Below are 22,699 nucleotides of genomic sequence, written 5' to 3'. Positions count from 1 at the left end.
TGATTTGAAGCAGACGGCACTGCCGATATGTAAACATAAGAAAGGTGGCGCTAATACAATCAAATACATCACCTTTTCAGTAAATATTTTGAAAGTTTATTAAATAACAAACAGGCTGAATGTAACATTCGTACCCAAACCCGATCGTACCAAACTAAGATTCGTCCCCTACATTTATTTTTTTTGTGTGTATCTATTTATTTGATGTTTAACTGTGTTTGTTTTTGTCTTCATCTTACAAAATTTTAAAAGAAATATGTGACATTGCACTTAAGAAGATGCGAAACAAGTACAATCATACTACCACAGACAAAAAGACAAATTTTAATTTTGATATTAAAACACACCCTTCTAAATTTTGAGAAAAAAACAACAACACCATTTTGTATCAGTCTGAAAATCATGGAAAATGATTTAAATTGAGTATAAAAACAAAACAAATTCTAGGGGGAGACCCACCCCCCACCCCCCCACCCCCACAAAAAACAAACACCTTGTGACAGGGGTGGACCCCCCTCAACCTCTACACGACTCATGTAGCTTGCCCTTTTCAAAACTCCACCCTGCCCTTTTCAAATCCTGGCTGGAGCACTGGGTCTCCTAGTCAGTAGATTGGGTTCAAAAGCGGTAGAATGTCTAAGTCCCTTTTGTTTTCAATCAAAATGAAAGATGGATACAATGTAAACAAAAACTTGATGGTTGGTACTATTTTTAGATTTTCGTAAAATACGCATTAAATAAGTCATGGTTCAAGGTCTTGTCATATGTCAGTGCTTTTGATTAACCCTTTAGCGCATGTATACGAGATAGGCCGACATAGCTCATTACCAGATGTATACGCATTTGGCCGACCGTATCCATTACTGGATGTAAATGCATGGCCCGCATATTTTAATAGGGTCATTTCAATATTTCAATTTTGCATCTTTCTTTTTGTAAACAATATCCCGGATGTTTATAAAATTAAAGTTTAACCTTTTGTGTATTGATTTTCCCTTGAAAATATCGTCTGCTAAATTGAGAAGGTGTTTATACTCCCAATCGCAGGTGTGATATCCCATTGTGACGTAATAAGACCACGAGCTAAGTACTGTATGGAATTTCCCCCAAATTCATTGATGCGTAAATCATTCAATATATTACGTCAGTTCGGTTTACCATTAAAATCAATTGAGATTATATTTACTTAAAGGTAATATTTTGTTTACAAACAAAAGAAACAATTAGTAAATGAGAAAATGATGGGTAAATTTTCTGTGAAGCTTATATAATGTCCATCATAGTTTTGGCTGTAAAATAGGTCATGTGCAAGCGTTTTGTTTGATCTAGATCTTTTTATTCATACCGGAAAATCATTTATCGGCTTTCTTTTTTTGTAAACAATTTTATGAGGGGGTAATAAAGTTAAACAGACACCTTGGACTGGATCTCTCAGCTGGATGACGCCGGATATTCCTGACATATTTCTGTGTATTAATACTCAAGAACATAAATTGTCGGCTTTTTAATCCAGATGGGTCTTTTTATGATAGGGGTAATAAAAATTAGATCGATCCCAGCATTTTATTACCCTTTGATTTAATGCAATTATGACATTTCAAAGAAATGTTACAAATCCATCTTGAAAATACATTCACAGCTGAAATAAAATAATTTAATATTTCATCATTGACACCATTTATTAGATAATTTAATTATCTATAAAAAATGAATTCACATAAAAAAAGATTTGGACACAATTATTTGGAGTAACATTGATTTTAAGGTCATACTGCTGTATTCATTTTCTCATTTTCAAATATCCAGAAAAGTACCTATGCAGATAAGGACTGCTTATCAGTAAGATGGCTATTGACTGGGAGGTGTAATCTGGCCACTTGTCTATGTGCTAAAGGGTTAAGAAACAGTTGGACTATTACATCTGGCTTGTGAAAACTCAAGTTTATATTAAGTAGAGCTGCTGATCAATCAATCAGACTGCCCAACAGGTGTAGTGCATACTGGAAGAGCAGACGACCGAAAAATTGTGTATGTTAATTTTTGCGCCAAAATGTCGTAAAATTTTATACATTGATTGCATTAATAAAACTTTGGGAATTTTATTTCTATGTTGTTTCGATCAAAGCATAAAACAAAAAATGTTGAATAGTAGGATACCGGTATTTGTGCCGTAAATGTTAGTGTAACAACTCGAAGGTCGCATCATTAAGTCATCAAGGTTAGTAGTGTTGGCATCTTTTTTGGGCGGTTCTGACACATAAGCAAACTAATTCAACATAATTATTGTACCGATAATAACAGTCTGTCAACTGTGACCTTGTTGATAATGTAAACAACAAAACGGAAGTGTTAACCCGCATGCGCACTGTGAAATGACCTGTTTATTTATAGATTCATGACATAACTATAGTCAAAAAGTCAGCCACACTTTCGCTTTAGTGTGTGCAACGTATTAATAATAATATCATTTTTGCATGCACTTTTAAAAAATTTAGGGGGACCTAAATTTATGTAATAAATAAAAGAAACGTTATTTATTTATTGATGTTTAGCTTTTATCGGTCAAAATTTAAGTGTCCCGACGGAATACCGGACTTTGAAGTTCAGATGTCCCTCCCGAAAAATTGGTGTCCTCGGGATCCCGGGACCCCGTTAGTGTCGAACACTGTATTCCCGTAGATAAGTTGTTCTGCAACCTAGAAACAGAAACATAAAACATTGAACAGCTGATTGAATTTAAAAGATGTTTTTCATGTTTCATTTTGGTGGTACATGCAACGATCAATATGTTATTAAACCTGATTATGGTTACTATTTAACATTCTACAGCATGTTTATAATATACTGTAAAAAAGTATAACCATCCTCTCAAACAGCTTATAGGTAGCCGGAGGGTTGACGCTTTATACATGATGAATCACAAGCGAGATGTCCACGGCAAACCACACAAATTAGGTCCACAAATAAGCGCTTTGTGTTGGTACACTGTAAATGATGACTGTCTACAACACCCATGTTCTTTTTTGATTAAAAAATAACTTTGATGCATGTTTTTCCCACTTTCCATTTGTAATTACTTCTTCCGTCAAAACCTTGTTCTGTCGGCTATTTATTATAGGATTTAAACATGTCATCGGGTTGCACACATGTTTTGATTATTCCCATGCAGTGGACATAAGCTTCCGGTCCGAAATATTTCATGCCATGTGTTCCCCTCTGCTGAGCATCCTAACTTTGCCATCTCTTTTCGTGGACTGATTTTGCGATAGACCAATATGTCCTTCCGGTGTTTAATGCGTGACACGAATGTATAGTTTTTTTTCAAACGCCAGTGAAACTGATGTTTTAAACTTGTCGGCAAATACAACATGATCATCCTTTGATGTTTCCTCTTCAGTTCTCTACAACTGTTTTAGTCAACCCTTAGACCCGTGCCAAAAAAGGTTCGCTAAAGCTAAGCTAAAAGCTGAGCTAAAAGCACAGCTAAAAGCATAGCTAAAAGCATAGCTAAAAGCTTAGCGGTATTGGCCGAAAAAGCGCAGCTTTTTTTTTATAAAAAACGCAGCTTTTTGGGAAAAAAACAACACAGCTGCTGCGCTAAAGCTATGCTTTTTTGCCAAAATAGCTTAGCTAATTTCTTAAAAAAGCTCAGCTCTTGGTGATATTGGGCAAAATAGCTAAGCTATTTTTATGAAAAGCGCAGCTTTATGGCGGTATTGGCCCAAAAGCTAAGCTTTTTGATGGAGCTGCGCTTTTTCTTAAATAGCTAAGCTAATTATGAAAAGCGCAGCTTTATGGCGGTATTGGCACAAAAGCTAAGCTTTTTCTAAAATAGCTTAGCTAATTATGAAAAACGCAACTTTATGGCGGTATTGGCCCAAAAGCTAAGCTTTTTGATGGAGCTGCGCTTTTTCTTAAATAGCTAAGCTATTTTATGAAAAGCTCAGCTTTTTGGCGGTATTGGCCCAAAAGCTTAGCTTTTTCTAAAATAGCTTAGCTAATTATGAAAAGCGCAGCTTTATGGCGGTATTGGCCCAAAAGCTTAGCTTTTTCTAAAATAGCTTAGCTAATTATGAAAAGCGCAGCTTTTTGGCGGTATTGGCCCAAAAGCTTAGCTTTTTCTAAAATAGCTTAGCTAATTATGAAAAGCGCAGCTTTATGGCGGTATTGGCCCAAAAGCTTAGCTTTTTCTAAAATAGCTTAGCTAATTATGAAAAGCGCAGCTTTATGGCGGTATTGGCCCAAAAGCTTAGCTTTTTCTAAAATAGCTTAGCTAATTATGAAAAGCGCAGCTTTATGGCGGTATTGGCCCAAAAGCTTAGCTTTTTCTAAAATAGCTTAGCTAATTATGAAAAGCGCAGCTTTATGGCAGAATTGGCCCAAAAGCTTAGCTTTTGGATGGGGCTGTGTTTTTTCTTCAAAATAGCTTAGCTAATTATGAAAAGCGCAGCTTTATGGCGGTGTTGGCCCAAAAGCTTAGCTTTATGATGAAGCTTTTCAAATAGCTTAGCTAATTTAGCGCAGCTTTTTAAAAAAAAAACGTAGCTCCTATTTTCATAAAAAATACCACAGGTGAAGAAAAGATTTTACAAAAAAACGCACTAAATACACACTTGAGTGTATCTAAAGTGCATTTTTTAACAAAAATATACGCTTTAAACGAAATTAAACAAAAAAAAATGCACCAAGTGTGTTTAAACCGCGTTATATAAATATATTGAACCATCAAAAATAGAACACATTTGAATAATACATACACATTTTGCTTTATTTAAATTTCCTAAACATGAGTTTGTGTTACATATATTTTTATTATTTCATATTTAATTTTACATGACACCTTGTAACTGGACATAATGTATTTACAGACAGACAAACAAGTACATATTTGTCAAATTTAGCAATAATAAAATAACCTTTTACTCAGTGGCAAAAATAATTGATAGAAAATCATGAAACTGTTAAAGCTACAAATTGGAAAATGACAAGTCTCAAGGATCTTTTGTTATATTTTTGTCAAATCTAGAGATTCCTGACAGCTCTGGAATAAAACAGGGTATCATATTTTAAATATGTAATGACTTTATAAGTACTTAACTTAAATTGATTAACCCAATTTGGCCAGTTTCCAATGACTGGTAGGCCATGTGGCAGATGGCAGTTTTATGACCCCTCCAAAAACCAACACTGTAATTATTTGTATAGCATTAAAGGTGCTAGTGTGCATATGTATGGAAACATGGCCATTTCAGCTTAATATGTTAATATGATATTAACATATATATAAGGCTGAAAACAAGTGCATCTTCATAGAGTTTTAAAACTACGTAAATCTACTATCTGGGACCAATAATCCTACATCCAGCTACTATCTACAACAGCATTGTTATTTATTAAAATATGTGCACTAGATTGAAAGTTGACAAATAAAAGTCCCACAAGTAGTCAAGTGTCATAACAGTGAAATTAACAACTGAAATAAAGAATACATACCATGACCTGAGTGCTTTCACATGTCAGTTTATCACAAATCATCCAATAGCGGTCCATAGAATTACCGGAATCCCCTTATTACCGGAATCCACCGGAATCCACCGGAATCTACCATAATCTGATTAAATTATACCTAAATGTTGTTTGGGGATGTTTTTAAGCTTTAATATATGTAATGTACTAAGAGGTATACCTTTATAATCATATTTCCATATACAGAAAGTGACAAGGATTCCGGTAGTTTGCAGGTCGGATTGCCGATTATAATGATTTGACCAAGCTACCGGAATCCCCTGAGAAATAATAATTAAACTATACTTAAATGTTGTTTGGGGTGTTTTTAATCTTTGATATATGTTATGTACTAAGAGGTATACCTTTATAATCATATTTCCATATACAGAAAGTGACAAGGGTTCCGGTAGTTTGCAGGTCGGATTGCCAATTATAACGATTTGACCAAGCTACCGGAATCCCCTGAGAAATAATAATTAAACTTTACTGAAATGTTTTTGGTACCAAAATCTAATTTAAACTATACGTAAATGTTGTTTGGGGTATTTTTAAGCTTTAATATATGTAATGTTCTACGAGGTACACCTTTATAATCATATTTCCATATACAGAAAGTGACAAGGATTCCGGTAGTTTGCAGGTCGGATTGCCGATTATAATGATTTGACCAAGCTACCGGAATCCCCTGTGAGACAGAATGACTAAATTTCAATACTGTTTTCTTTTTCAGATTTAACGTAGAATACAATAGGAGTATTTCAATTACGTTTTTGAAAATGATATTTTGTTGTATATTTGTGTCGTGTTCTATCTATATATTTCTTTTTTCAATCTGAATGATGTTACTGTAGCTGGAAGGGAAGACCGCTAACACGTGACAATAGAGTACCAATAATACATAGATGGATGTCGGACAGAATCTGTTTCTTGATCCTTTATGATGTTATTCATGTTGAATGGGGAAAACAAATTCACCGATATAAATGAAAATTTATTTCTCGTAAACAATAAGAACAAGTTCTATCATTCTATATTCAAGCATTAACATACTTGAAATAGTATTGAAATTTAGTTATTTTAGTAATTCACAGGGGATTCCGGTAGCTTGGTCATAACATAATCAGCGGTAAACTACCGGAATCCTTGTCACTTTCAGATTAAAACTCTTAATTCATTCTATATTCAAGCATTAACATACTTGAAATAGTATTGAAATTTAGTTATTTTAGTAATTCACAGGGGATTCCGGTAGTTTGGTCATAACATAATCAGCGGTAAACTACCGGAATCCTTGACACTTTTAGATTAAAACTCTTACTTCATTCTATATTCAAGCATTAACATACTTGAAACAGTATTGAAATTTAGTTATTTTACTAATTTTAGTAATTCACAGGGGATTCCGGTAGTTTGGTCATAACATATTCAGCGGTAAACTACCGGAATCCTTGACACTTTTAGATTAAAACTCTTACTTCATTCTATATTCAAGCATTAACATACTTGAAATAGTATTGAAATTCAGTTATTTTAGTAATTCACAGGGGATTCCGGTAGCTTGGTCATAACATAATCAGCGGTAAACTACCGGAATCCTTGTCACTTTTAGATTAAAACTCTTACTTCATTCTATATTCAAGCATTAACATACTTGAAATAGTATTGAAATTTAGTTATTTTAGTAATTCACAGGGGATTCCGGTAGCTTGGTCATAACATAATCAGCGGTAAACTACCGGAATCCTTGTCACTTTCAGATTAAAACTCTTAATTCATTCTATATTCAAGCATTAAAATACTTGAAATAGTATTGAAATTCAGTTATTTTACTAATTCACAGGGGATTCCGGTAGCTTGGTCATAACATAATCAGCGGTAAACTACCGGAATCCTTGACACTTTTAGATTAAAACTCTTACTTCATTCTATATTCAAGCATTAACATACTTGAAACAGTATTGAAATTTAGTTATTTTACTAATTTTAGTAATTCACAGGGGATTCCGGTAGTTTGGTCATAACATATTCAGCGGTAAACTACCGGAATCCTTGACACTTTTAGATTAAAACTCTTACTTCATTCTATATTCAAGCATTAACATACTTGAAATAGTATTGAAATTCAGTTATTTTAGTAATTCACAGGGGATTCCGGTAGCTTGGTCATAACATAATCAGCGGTAAACTACCGGAATCCTTGTCACTTTTAGATTAAAACTCTTACTTCATTCTATATTCAAGCATTAACATACTTGAAACAGTATTGAAATTTAGTTATTTTACTAATTTTAGTAATTCACAGGGGATTCCGGTAGTTTGGTCATAACATAATCAGCGGTAAACTACCGGAATCCTTGTCACTTTTAGATTAAAACTCTTACTTCATTCTATATTCAAGCATTAACATACTTGAAACAGTATTGAAATTTAGCTATTTTACTAATTTTAGTAATTCACAGGGGATTCCGGTAGTTTGGTCATAACATATTCAGCGGTAAACTACCGGAATCCTTGACACTTTTAGATTAAAACTCTTACTTCATTCTATATTCAAGCATTAACATACTTGAAATAGTATTGAAATTCAGTTATTTTAGTAATTCACAGGGGATTCCGGTAGCCTGGTCAAAACATAATCAGCGGTAAACTACCGGAATCCTTGTCACGTTTAGATTAAAACTCTTACTTCATTCTATATTCAAGCATTAAAATACTTGAAATAGTATTGAAATTTAGTTATTTTACTAATTCACAGGGGATTCCGGTAGCTTGGTAATAACATAATCAGCGGTAAACTACCGGAATCCTTATCCATATTCCTTAAATACAGACTTATACTCATTATAGTCATTGTATACTGACATGAAAACTACCGGAATCCCCGTACCCTTTCAGATAGTATGTACGTACATACGCTCATAATGATATATAATGGGTAGTAAATAATTAAAACACCTCCAAACACTTATATAAACTTATATAAACTAAAACAATATTAAGTTTTAAATTTAAGTTATTTCTCAGGGGATTCCGGTAGATTCCGGTGGATTTTGGTAGTTAGGGAGATTCCGGTAATTCTATGCACCCATCCAATAGTGGTATGTCATGTTTCTAATCATAGTTCATATTTATCTGATCTAATGATCATTATTTTACTTCACTAATCCCTTTACTATTAATTTGTTTTAATTGGTGTGAATTCATTTATTAATTAAAACATCGTCATAATTCTTTTAATGAAATCCCAGCAAAATGGCTACCAGTAGCTTTGATTTGAAATTGGCTCCCTAAATGCTGAGATTTAATTGGTCCTTGGTACAATCAGATAAGATCAGGCTTATCATGCATGTTGTAAAATTGGAAAGGAAATGACAAAGAATTTGGTAGTGGCATTACAAGAAATTTAAGGAATAATAATTCTATAAATGTTGTTATTACATGCAATTGATTATTGCCTATAAGTAAAATGTGTTCTTTTGATTTAAATAAAAAATATAATATATTTTTGATTTTTAAAATAATCTTTCTTTTTATTTCATTATTTTATTTTATTTTAGTTTGAAGGTATATTGATCAATAATAAAATGCTTATTTACTGGTTGGTTGATTGATTGATTGATTGATTCATTGACTCATTCATTCATTCATTCATTCATTCATTCATTCATTCATTCATTCATTCATTCATTCATTCATTCATTCATTCATTCATTCATTCATATTCTTGTATTTATGTGTATATTTCATAAATGTTTACTTTATTACACAAAGATACTACTTTTTTTTACCTAAACTAAAAGATGCAGCTTCTTAGTAAAAAGATACACTTAAAATGCACTCTTTAATGACAGTAGATTATCAATAAAACTAAAGATACTTTTAAAAGGGATGCCAATAAAAAAAAAAATGTATCTTTTGTTCCTGCCAAAATATTTATGCCAAAAACTACAGAAACTAGCTCTGAGTAGCAAAAAGTTTAAACATAAACCCAGTTTAATGGCACTGGTTAAATGCCAAAGACAGCCAAAAATTGTCTTATTTTAAATCGAATCAGCATGTACAAAGACAAAGAATAACTTGACCAACATGGATTCAATTTTAGTTTAAAATAAAAAATCCAAAATAGAATAATCAGGACCTGATGAGATGGGACACATTTTCAAAACAATTTAAAGGTATTTAGGAAATGATATATTTTCAGACACCTGCGTTTTGAATAAAAAAAAACAGAAAAATATTTGGAATTTCTATTTTAATAACTGTGTTATAAATAAATAATAAAATTTTGAAAATGAATTTCACACCTTTGTTTTTCTCCAAAAGCTTAGTCTTTTGTTTGAAAAGCTTAGTCTTTTAAAGAAATACTAACCCAATTTTAATTTTGGAAAAGACGCAGCTAATATGAAAAAGACGCAGCTTTTCTAAGAGGCAATCTTTTACCTAGTCAAAAGATGCAGCTTTAGCTAAGCTTTGATTTAAAAAACGCATCTTCATAAACAAAAAGCGCAGCTTAGAAGAAAAACCTCAGCTTTTAGAGAAAAGAACATAGCTTTTGTTCAGCTCTTTTTTAAAAAGCGCAGCTTTGAAGAAAAAGCGCAGCTTTTTAGAGAAAAAAACATAGCTTTAGCTAAGCTATTATTAAAAAGCACAGCTTTTGCTAACCTTTCTATAAAAAACACAGCTTTTGCTAAGCTTTTTCAAAATAGCTTAGCTAAAAAAACACAGCTTTTTGAAAAGCATAGTACGCCTGTTAATTCCTGACACACGGAGCACCAACGATTCATGAATGGTGACCGTGACATTTGATCATTGCTTCATCGACAGATATGTATTGATGCATGTTGTATTAAGTCATGCTCCTTTCCCATACAACTTTCATAACAGGGGTTACTGTGGTTCCAATGTAACCTTGATGCAACCTTGTGATATTTGTCCGGTTGGTTTGTTGTCTATTGCAGTGGTTTTCATGGCAACTGTGACAGCTATTTTGTAATGGATGTTCTGTTGATATATTTGCAGTCACTATGGTTTCCGTGTTCACTTTATAGCGATCACGAAATAGATGTCCAGTTGGATTTATAAGAAAGTTATAGCATATATTTCAACAGTTTTAAAGGGAAGCATAACTAGCGTTAAATGACCTTCAAAGGCAACGTCACCTTTGAAAAGGGTTGTGTTATGTTGATTACGTATTATGTTTATACAGGAAATACCGCTGCGTAGTTTTGCATACTTCTAGATTCAAGAACGCTACCAAAGTGCACTTAAGTGACTGATTTAGTTTAATTCAAACATGAAATGTCTACCTTATCGAAGTTAACACACAGTCCGTAAAACAAATATCACAGTAATACCACTGCGCAGTTTTGCTCATTTCTAAAATTTAACAGTGATACCACAGCGTACTCCTGATACAAGAGGAAAAACATAAGCATGCTGTTTTATTAAAGCAAATTTACAAAAGCCAGAGGCGAATAATGTTGAATGACGATTTTTAAAGAAATTCCGTTGCTTATTTTCGTATGGTTATTATATTTGAAAGAAATTCCGTTGTGTAGTAACTGTTTCTAAGACAAATTACCATAGCGTATTAATGCTGTTTTTAAAATTCACAATCCTTCTTTTTTTAATGAAAAACGTACCACAAATTTGTGGAAAATGTGCATTTTGCGGCTGTGGAACTGGACGTACGTACTTTTTTGGTACTTTTCAGTCGTCTACAGTATTCCTACAGTAAAACAGTAGCGGTAACCAGCACCCTTGAAAAATTGGTCTGCATTAGGCGGCTACGGTAGCGCGTCGATGTACGGTAGCGGTATTCGAAAGGATATGTGAATACTTTTTTTCATACTTGCGTCTAAAATTACTTTGAAATTTTGCCGACTTAAAACTGCTAAAAAATCCCCCTGAATGCTACCAAAATCCCCCTGAATTTTCAGCCCTTTTGAACAAATCCCCCTGAATGGTCTCCAGAAAATATGGCATGTACGATGATAGAAACAATGTAAACAAAAACTTGATATTTGTAACTATTTTTAGAGTTTCGGAAAATATGCATAAAATACATCAGGGTCTTGTCAAATGTCAGTGTTTTTGATTGAGAAACAGAAGGAATATTACCTCTGAGTTGTAAAAACAAGTTTATATTCAGAAGAGCTGTTTATAAATCAAATCAGACTGCCAAAACAGGTCGGAGTGTAAGTGCAGACGTCTGCATTATGTGTATGTTAATTTTCCCGCCAAAATGTCATAAAATTTTATACACTGTAGATAAGTAATTACACGTAGGAAATGTTGTTTTCCTTAATGTTTTGACAGTTTTATAATGTCTTACATAAGTAGGATGCCAATTAACAAAGAATGCTGATAAGTGGTCTTTTGTACCAAACTGGTAACTTAGCAACGATCTCGGCCGAAGTGTTAAATGATTTGACAAGTTGTTGATTTCACCATGTTCTTTAAAGTGACAGATTAATATGGTGCTTTAGCATGGTTGATAGAATTTTGAGGTTTTCAAAAGAAAATTTAAGGCCAATTTGAAATAATTTTGCGTTTTTTAAGAGCTTTAAATAGCGGTAGAGGGGTCTTAAAAGCGGTATATTTTACCTACCGCCGTTAGAGTTCACATGTATGCGGTATTTCTACCTTATGAGACTATAGTAGATCACAGTAAATCTTTTAGCCTTCAACAATCATTTAATATTTTTGCATTTTCAGCTATTAAATACACGGTTACAATCTTGTTATCAGTAATTTAAATTTTCCATAAATGCATTATTTAGAAAGTAGTTAAAGTTAATTACAAATATGTATTGCTTTGTTCTTTTTAGGCTATATTTAGGCCTCTACTTCTTGACAGAATATGTTAAATTAATATTTGCGCCGGGGATACAAAATGGGACGTATGGTGTTATGCGGCCTAAATAGTGGATGCTATAATACCACTTTATATAAATTCGTTCATAAGATTGCAACGTGAATGTTAATTTGAAAGGAAGCCAAATAATCTTAAATAAATATTGGTGAGGAACCGAGGGGAATAGATGATTATAAATAATTACACAGAAAATGGAAATGTGTTGACTATTTAAAGACGCTGCCTTTTCTCATCCAATATCGGGTTTCACTTAATTTACTTTACACTAACAATAAACTTGCGAGATGAAAGCAATGTTCATATATCCTAGTACATAGGTTTATCACTTAGCTAACTGTATTAAAAAATAATTAATTTACATCACTTTTCTTCGGTAATGACAGGCACTTATCGGTTGTAACCATACAGATTGGGGCCACTCAAAACATTTTGGATTCAAATTTCAAATTGACATCTGTGAACAGATTTGTCAAATAAAGCAAAATAACTCTTGTCACGCCTACAGCCTTTCAACGCTTTCATTTTGGTTTTGTATGGGGTTTAACACCCTATAGACATTTCTGGTCATTTAAAGGTGTTGTCAGTTCATACAAGATCTACATGGGCTCCATAACCAGTGCATTCCTCGGTTTTACTGCATTCTCATTGACTGACAGCTTTCCCACTTCAGAAATATATTATAATGCATCGCCCATCCAATCGTCTGTTCGTCCGCTCTAACACTAACTAATTTTTCTCAGGATGTAAATCAAGTATATTGCAGGTCATCAGATTAAAGGCCAAAACCCACTTTTGGAGTATATATCTCCTGTTCACTATTGTGTATTTTCTTCGAAATCTGTGATAAATGCATGTGACAACTCATACATAGATTAATTTGTTTACATAATTTTGATTTAATAAACTAACTGTGACAAAAGTTTGCTTTTCATTAATGTGTTTCATTTAAAATTAGTTATTGTTGTTTCAACAAAATCCAACATATCAGAAAATACACACTCTTGATTACCACACGTGCTAGTAAATATTACAGGCTTTATCGCATCTATAGATGACGTCAAATCTCTATACAGCTTATTTGGGGAAAAAAACACAATACAAATGTCACAGTGACCTAAATTTCGTGCCTAGCTATTGGGGAAATTAAATGCATTTGACATATTGTTTAAAATTCTCTAGTTTTCATGGAGTGTATATTTATCATGTATCATCCAATTGAGGCAAATGGTGCTGAGAACATAAGACATGGCCAGTTAAGTGAAGCCGTACCCCTATTTCAGATGTACTATCAATTCCACATCATCAGCGTTATGATTGTGTCACAATACTTTTCTTTTTATTACTTAATTACAGAACAGATTCATCACAAAGCACTGTTAATAGGGAAAAATAAGAAAGTAAACTCCCAACATGAGGTTCATATACTTTCTGTAACTTAATAAGAGATAAGAATGCCAAATAACAACACTGTCATTAGAATAGTTGTAGAATAACCAATGCCACGACTATCCCCAGTACATAGAAAGGCTATACTCCATACAGTATTTGTGTTAAAATATCTATACTCAGTACATTACCACTGTGAAATTAAACGAGAAATTGTCAGATATTACTAAGAAGTTCTTAAAATGCTTTGGAAAAGAGAAACATTACTAACAAATAAAGAAACCCCTCGATTCAGATGTTCGTTATTTGAAGTGACAAGCCAAATTACAAAAGTAGTTTTGTTAAACCCTGCAAGTTTTCCCGTGAGCTATCTACTTTACCACCAGTTTACTAATGTTTTAAAGCCATGCACCACAGTTGTGTTGATGTCTGTAGACCTGGAAATATCTAGACACCATAAACTGATACTTAATTGTGTCAATCTTAGTTTATTTATGACAAAAACCGTTCTAGTGAAAATAGCATTGTTTACGTGTCACTTGGGCTACTATATCTGGTGTACGGTGATCCACCTTGATAGTCGAGCGTACTGTTCTTTGACAGCTCTTTTTATTCTACTTATAAATTTTGGCTAAGGTTTTGCAGGTATGTAAACATAGTACAATTATTGCTCTTCAGTGAAGTCGATATGGTGATTTCTCGACCTGACAAAGTGATATAGTGTTTAGCTGAATCTTGTCTAGTTGCAAAATAATAACGCCCTCTGTAGATCATTGTTTGAGATAAGCTGATGATGCTCCACAGCTGAATTTCCATGTCTCTTTAGTTCCTGTGACACTGACTTGAATGCATTGTTTGATGTTTTGAAATTGTCCCCCTTCAAAATCTTTTTCACATCTCTATATATCCAGATGCTTCTGGGGACTGTATGAAATAAGGGTTCTCTTTATAGAATTCACCATCTTTATTCCTGTCGTCCAAACAGAAATCCTTTATCAAATGACTTAAATCATAGGATGAAAGGTTTTCAGATGCATCTGGGAAATTCTTTCTTCGTTGATAGTCCTGAAAACATTTCACCGCTGTCTTAGTGCATATTGTGTGTTTGCAGCATCTTAATTTTTTAATATTTGATGTTTTTGTTCATCTGTCAAACAAGCGAAATGTTCGAAGGATGCTATTTTCATTTTCACATTTGTACCCACGCAATTATGTGCATGAGAAGTTTCGCACAGGTCAATAAATATTTTATGTTTTAGGCCCAGCCAACAAGTCAATATATATATAGGTATATTTATTACAGATCATGTGACAATGTTTTTACCAATGGAAATCACAGAACCAATATGATAAAATAATAGAAGTTACTATCTCAGCAACTACTTGATGACTTTAAATAACGGTACTCAAGCATTACCTACTTAATTAATCAAGCTAGATGACTTTATTTTGCAGAAAATGCAAAACAATGGCCTTTTATTATTCAACTTAGATTCTGGTTAAGGTTTTAAGTGTAACCATATTTAAGTCAATATCTGAGCAAATCTAGCAAGTATTGCATTGAGACTTTAGACAGGTGTTCCCAAGTATCTTTCACACTTAATCATCAAGTAATATAACTGTATTTTGCATATAATTATATTCATTACCGACAGAAATTATGGTTAAGATTTTGCATATCTCAGCAAATACATCATGCATTGCCTTGAAACTTTACACATCTGTTTCCAACTATTCAACATAATGAATTAATCAACTTAGATCACTTTGTTTTGGATAAAATGCAATTTATGGCTTTTATTATTCGACTGATGAATTCTGGTTAAACCGGGGAAATAGTCCAGGGAACTGTCTCTGTCACAGCTATTGTTTTGAGAATAAGCATTTAGTAATGAAAAGTATTCTAGAAATAACGCTTAAAAACACATCCGAGTTATTTTACAGATATATTTAAAGTACTTATGATTAGATTCTTTTTTTATTTTTGTTAACTTGTGTTTATAATTATATAATTACAGGATCCCAGGGCTTGGCTAGTACCCGCACAGCACTGGAAGACCAAGTGGATAGGCTGGCTTCTCTAGTGGACAGGATGGAGAAGCGGGTATGTATTGAAAAATGATTTTTAGCTTCTCTGTTTTTGGAAGAAAAAAGAGTTATTGTGATAGCATTTGTTGACCTGTGCAGCGTTGTCATTGTCATGGTTCAACAACAATGGCCATCACTTAAAATCTGTATAAGATATTCAAACTTTGTATACAATAGTCATGTTGCCAAAAAAATAGTTTCTAGGAATTGACATGTGATGTTCTAGTAGACGTCTGTGCGTGATTCTCTTGTAGATATTAGCTTGTGATGCTCTTGTAGACATTAGCTTGTCATGCTCTTCTAGATATTGGCTTCTGATGCTCTTCTAGACACTGGCTTCTGATGCTTTTCTAGATATTGGCTTCTGATGCCCTTGTAGACATTGGCTTCTGATGCTCTTTATAGACTTTGGCTTCTGATGCTCTTCTAGATATAGGTTGCTGATGCTCTTCTAGATATTGGCTTTTGATGCTCTTCTAGACAGGAGCTTCCGATGCTCTTCTAGATATTGGCTTGTGATGCTCTTGTAGACAATGGCTTGTGATGCTCTTGTAGACATTAGCTTGTGATGCTGTTCTAGACATTGGCTTCTGATTCTCTTCTAGATATTGGCTTCTGATGCTCTTGTAGACATTGGCTTGTGATGCTCTTGTAGACATTGGCTTAAGATGCTCTTGTAGATATTGGCATGTGATGCTCTTGTAGATATTGGTCTGTGATGCTCTTTGCTCAGACATTGGCTTATGATGCTCTTGTAGACATTAGCGTGTGATGCTCTTGTAGACATTAGTGTGTGATGCTCTTGTAGACATAAGCTTATGATGCTCTTGAAAATATTGGCGTGTGATGCTCTTGTAGACATTGGCGTGTGATGCTCTTGTAGACATAAGCTTGTGATGCTCTTGTAGACATTAGCTTGTGATGCTCTATGCTTAGACATTAGCGTGTGATGCTCTTGTAGATATTGGCATAAGATGCTCTTGTAGATATTGGCGTGTGATGCTCTTGTAGATATTGGCGTGTGATGCTCTTGTAGGTATTGGGGTGTGATGCTCTAATAGACATTGGCATGTGATGCTCTTGTAGACATTGGTGTGTGATGCTCTAGTAGATATAGTTCTGTGATGCTCTTGTAGATATTGGCGTGTGATGCTCTTGTAGACATTGGCGTGTGATGCTCTTGTAGACATAAGCTTATGATGCTCTTGTAGATATTGGCATGTGATGCTCTTGTAGATATTGGTCTGTGATGCTCTTTGCTCAGACATTGGCTTATGATGCTCTTGTAGACATTAGCGTGTGATGCTCTTGTAGACATTAGTGTGTGATGCTCTTGTAGACATAAGCTTATGATGCTCTTGAAAATATTGGCGTGTGATGCTCTTGTAGACATTGGTGTGTGATGCTCTTGTAGGTATTGGTGTGTGATGCTCTTGTAGATATTGGTGTGTAATGCTCTTGTAGGTATTGGTGTGTAATGCTCTTGTAGGTATTGGTGTGTGATGCTCTTGTAGACATTGCTGTGTGATGCTCATGTAGGTATTGGCGTGTGATGCTCTTGTAGGTATTGGCGTGTGATGCTCTTGTAGATATTGGTGTGTGATGCTCTTGTGTGTATTAGCGTGTGATGCTCTTGTAGGTATTAGCGTGTAATGCTCTTGTAGATATTGGTGTGTGATGCTCTTGTAGACATTGGCGTGTGATGCTCTTGTAGACATTGGCGTGTGATGCTCTTGTAGGTATTGGCGTGTGATGCTTTTGTAGGTATTGGTGTGTGATGCTCTTGTAGATATTGGCGTGTGATGCTCTTGTAGATATTGGTGTGTGATGCTCTTGTAGATATTGGCGTGTGATGCTCTTGTAGATATTGGCGTGTGATGCTCTTGTAGGTATTGGTGTGTAATGCTCTTGTAGGTATTGGCGTGTGATGCTCTTGTAGATATTGCTCTTGTAGATATTGGCGTGTGATGCTCTTGTAGGTATTAGCTTGTGATGCTCTTGTAGGTATTAGCTTGTGATGCTCTTGTAGATATTGGCGTGTAATGCTTTTGTAGGTATTAGCGTGTGATGCTCTTGTAGGTATTGGCGTGTGATGCTCTTGTAGGTATTAGCGTGTAATGCTCTTGTAGGTATTGACGTGTGATGCTCTTGTAGGTATTAGCGTGTAATGCTCTTGTAGGTATTGGTGTGTGATGCTCTTGTAGGTATTGGTGTGTGATGCTGTTGTAGGTATTGGTGTGTAATGCTCTTGTAGGTATTGGCGTGTGATGCTCTTGTAGGTATTAGCGTGTGATGCTCTTGTAGGTATTGGCGTGTGATGCTCTTGTAGGTATTAGCGTGTAATGCTATTGTAGGTATTGGCACGTGATGCTCTTGTAGGTATTGATGTGTAATGCAGTCATGCGTCCATGCATCTGTAAACAATTGTTTGTTAACCCGATACAGTCTTCAGTTTTGATTGTATCTCGATGAAACTTGTTCAGTAATTAGATATCCATTAGAGCTCGGATCCTTTCGAAAAACCAGCCAGATCCGCCCTTGCATGCCTATATGTATGGATAAGGATTGATAAGCTATACATGCTCGAATACTAAATGTGTTTACATTTGACCTATCGACATATAAATATATATATGAATATGTATCAGCTTTTGCAATGATCAAGGGTCATTTCGACTTATTTCATTGAAACCATGTATTTTGAATGTTTGAAATGAAATAAAATCTTGTTCTGTTCTATTATGGCCCTTGAAAGTTTTTAAAAAAATACTTTTTTTAGCTTACCTAGTTTTAGCCAGGTCTGCATGAGCGAATTCTATTTTTAGCCAAGTTTACATGTAAAGTCAAGTGTAGGATTAAAGGGAGACACGTTGCTTTTTGGTTCTGCAGTTGATTTTGTAAATAACTCAGCCTTGTTGAAAGCCCATAGGCCATTTTTTAGGTCTGAGTGTCTGTAGTTTGCGCATTCATCTATTAAACCAAAATTGGTTGTGAATGTTTGTTTAAATTATGCACCTGGGGTCATTACTGGCCACAGCCCAGGGTTCGCAGGTTTGGTATACTTAAATTGGGAAATGTTTGAAAATCTTTTTGTGTGTTCGAGCATCCATCTCAGCACAATTGATTTTGAATGTTTGTTCAAATTATGCCCCTGGGGTCATTACTGGCCATCCCCCGGGGTTCACAGGTTTGGTATACTTAAATTGGGAATGTTTGAAAATCTTTTTGTCGGAACCAGCTATGCAGACACTTGCTATTTTCAATAAGGCACAATTTAGTGGTCTGCTACCATGGCTGTTCAAATTATGACCCTGGAGTCAAAACTGGCACTGCCCCGGGTGTCACAAGTTTTCTAGAGACTTATTTAAGATTTTTTTTTTAAATCTTCCACAAGGCTCATACCTTTGATATTTGTTGTGGAGCATCATATGATGACTGTCAAGCAAAACAGTTGAAAATATGCCCCTGGGGCCAAAGCTGGCCCCACCTCTTTTGACTTTATTTTTTATTTTTAAAACTACAGCAATGATATTTAGACTATGTCTACAGTTTTGCAAATGAGCATCAATGTTGTCCTGGTATGCCCTTGACTTTGACCTTTCAACCAACTTTTTTTTACTTTTAAAACTACAAAAAAATTGACTATGAGAACAGTTGTGAAAGCATTTTTTTTCTCAGATGACCTTTACTTGGCACATATTAAAATAGTTCATGCAACTTATCTGCTTACAACACTTTCTGTCCTAAGGCGTTGAACGTGCAACGTTTTCAGGTAACCCAAATACACAACGTGAACTCTATGTCTGTTGCCTTTTACTCATACATTCATGCTCTGGATTAAAAATGACCACAAGAGCCTTGCCAGTAGAGCATAGGCTCTTCTTATGGGCCTCTTGTTTATAAATGCAGTCTCAAAACTTTCCGAACAACCCTCGTATATGCACCAATTGGCATGTCATACTACTATAAAGAGTGTCATAAACCATGTGATGTAGTAGACGGAAATCACGTGCCCAGCACATGGAGATTCTGCAGACGATTTAAGATGATCGCAGTTTCGATTGTTTTAAAAAAATGAAAAACCACGAATTCAAGTACCCTGGGCAGGTCACTGTGAGTGATGAGACTCCTAAATTTTGGCATAGTCTTCTAGATTTTGATCCATACTCCTTAAATGTTTTAGTGGTTAGATTGATAGACATACTCCTGTGCGAAAATGGGTTGTTAAACATTCTAATCATATACTCATCTTACAAAGTTCATATTGATCTATTCACGAAATTTAGAATGAAATGGTAATTTTTCTATTTCTTTCAGATAAACCTAGATGGGGTTGTGGATGAGGAAGTTGATGTCAGCAATGACCAAACCGTATGTGTTTTAATGAATTATGTGTATGTGCCTGCCTTTTAGTGCATGATTAATTTGTCTTCATTCTGAGGTCTCAAAGTTGCAGTTATATTCTTCAACATTGTTGCATCTTTCTATAATTTAGAATCCTTCATTTAAAGAAAATCACTGTTGCATTCCAAGGGAAAAATTTGTAAAATCATTACTGATTTTGAAGCACTACTTTTATTGTCCATAGGTATGGCTGACTCAGCTGGACATAAAGGTAAAAGAAGGGCAGGATTCGGCATACCGTGATGCTCTACGCAGCTACATTGAGGCCACCAATGCTGCCAAAGGGTGTCTCAGGTTGGGACTATGCCAATTTATAGACTGTTTTTCAAGGACTCATACAAAAAATATAAAAGCCTTTGTGTGCTTGTTATCCCCCGCCGAAACGAAGATTTCGGGAGGAGGGTATTGTTTTGGCGTTGTCCGTCCGTCATTCTGTCCTTCCGTTTGTCCAGTACCATATCTTGGTAAGCATTGATCAGAAAATGTTCAAACTTGGTCAGAATGTTCCCCTTAATCAAATCTCGACCACTTTTAAAAGTGGGTCACATGGGGTCAAAAACTAGGTCACTAGGTCAAATCTTAGAAAAATCATTTGAACATACTAGAGGCATTATACATGTCAAATATTCATGAAACTTAATCAGAATGTTTTCCTTGATGAACTCTTGGCCGTAAATAAAACTGGGTCACATATGATCAAAAATTAGGTCACTAGGTCAAATCTTAGAAAAATCTTGTCCAGAACAATATCATGGTAATGCAAGTTATGTTCAAAATATGTCATGATGTACCCCTTGAAGAAATATAGACCACTTAAAAAAGTGGGTCACATGGGGTCAAAAACTAGGCCAATAGGTCAAATCTTAGAAAAATCTTTGGAACATATTAGAGGCATTATACATGGTCAAATATTCATGAAACTTAATCAGAATGTTTTCCTTAATGAACTCTTGGCCATAAATAAAACTGGGTCACATATGATTGAAAATAAGGTCACTAGGTCAAATCTTAGAAAAGTCTTGTCCGGAACCATATCATGGTAATGATTGGTCAAGTTATGTTTAAAATTGGTCATGATGTACCCCTTGATGAAATATGGACCACTTAAAAAAGTGGGTCACATGGGGTCAAACACTAGGTCACTAGGTCAAATCATTGAAAAATCTTTGGAACATACAAGAGGCGTTTTACATGGTCAAATATTCATAAAACTTATTAAATGTTTTCCTTGATGAAATCTTGGGACTTATTTAAAACTGTGTCACATATGATCGAAAATTAGGTCACAAGGCCAAATCTTAGAGAAAATTTGGCTGGAATGGAAATGATTGGTCAGATTATGTTCAAACTTTGTCATGATGTACCCCTTGATTGAATATGGGCAGCTTGTAAAAGTGGGGCACATGGGGTCAAAAATTAGGTCACTAGGTCAAATCTTAGAAAAATCTTTGAAACACATAAAAGGTCATATGTATGGTCTAATATTCATGAAACTTGATCAGAATGTTTTCCTTGATGAACTCTTGGACATGATTTAAACTGGGTCACATGTGATAATAAATTAGGTCACTAGGTCAAATCTTTTTAAAATATTGTCCGAAACTATTTTATGGTGGTGATTGGTTGGATTATGTTCAAACATAGTCAGAATGTTCTCTTGGGTTAAATTTCGACTGCATATGGGACATATGGGTAAAAATCCAGGTCACTAGGTCATATCTTACAGATATCTTGGGAACACTCTAGGGGCTCTAATTTCCATGAAACTTAATCAGAATGCCTCGATGAAATCTTGGAATAGTTTGAAACTGTTAGGTCATGTGGGGTCAAAAATGAGGTCACTGGGTCAAATCTTATAAAATCTTGTGGACACTCTAGAGGCTATATTTTTTCCAATATATATCTGGACCAATCTTCATGAAACTTGATCAGAATGTTTGCCTTTGGATTAGTTTGGAACTGGGTAACATGGAGTCATAAACTAGGTTTCTTGGTCAATTCTTATTGTTACATTATATACAATATTTTTTTTATTGCAAACAGCTGCAATCAAACTCAAACTCATATAAATATATTTCATCAACAATTGATTTCCATTCCTTGACTTAGCCCATTCAGGCGGGGCATATCAATCAACGAATTTGCTTGTCTATATATTAATATTAAAGTTCTCCATTAATTACAGCCTTCAGAAGACATTAATTAGTAGAACATGTGGCAGCATAGCTAAAACATTGTTTAGAGTGATGCCCCTAGTTCGGCTGTGAGTAACATTTGCAAGTGATGCCCCTAGGTCGTCTGAGAGTAACGTTTGAAAGTGATGCCTCTAGGTCATCTGAGGGAACTATTTGAGAGTGATGCCCCAAGGTAAACTGAGAGTTACGTTTGGAGTGATGCCCTTAGGTCAACTGAGAGTAACTGTTGAGAGTGATGCCC

At 34.7% G+C, this 22,699-nt stretch overlaps 1 protein-coding gene across 1 annotated transcript in view; it reads left to right on the top strand.

The window, feature by feature from the left end:
- The window catches only part of LOC128243287 (N-terminal EF-hand calcium-binding protein 1-like), a 68,254-nt gene that overhangs the window by 32,108 nt on the left and 13,447 nt on the right, over window positions 1–22,699 (top strand). The window contains exons 6-8 of the mRNA XM_052960963.1: window positions 15,790–15,875; window positions 20,177–20,230; window positions 20,448–20,557. Coding sequence (XP_052816923.1) covers window positions 15,790–15,875; window positions 20,177–20,230; window positions 20,448–20,557 — 250 coding nt within the window. The remainder of the gene's footprint in view (window positions 1–15,789; window positions 15,876–20,176; window positions 20,231–20,447; window positions 20,558–22,699) is intronic.

Source organism: Mya arenaria, chromosome 8 (assembly GCF_026914265.1).
Source record: "Mya arenaria isolate MELC-2E11 chromosome 8, ASM2691426v1".
Lineage (NCBI taxonomy): Eukaryota > Metazoa > Mollusca > Bivalvia > Myida > Myidae > Mya > Mya arenaria.
Note: the sequence above shows the minus strand (reverse complement) of the source record. Positions and strands in the feature narration are given on the sequence as shown.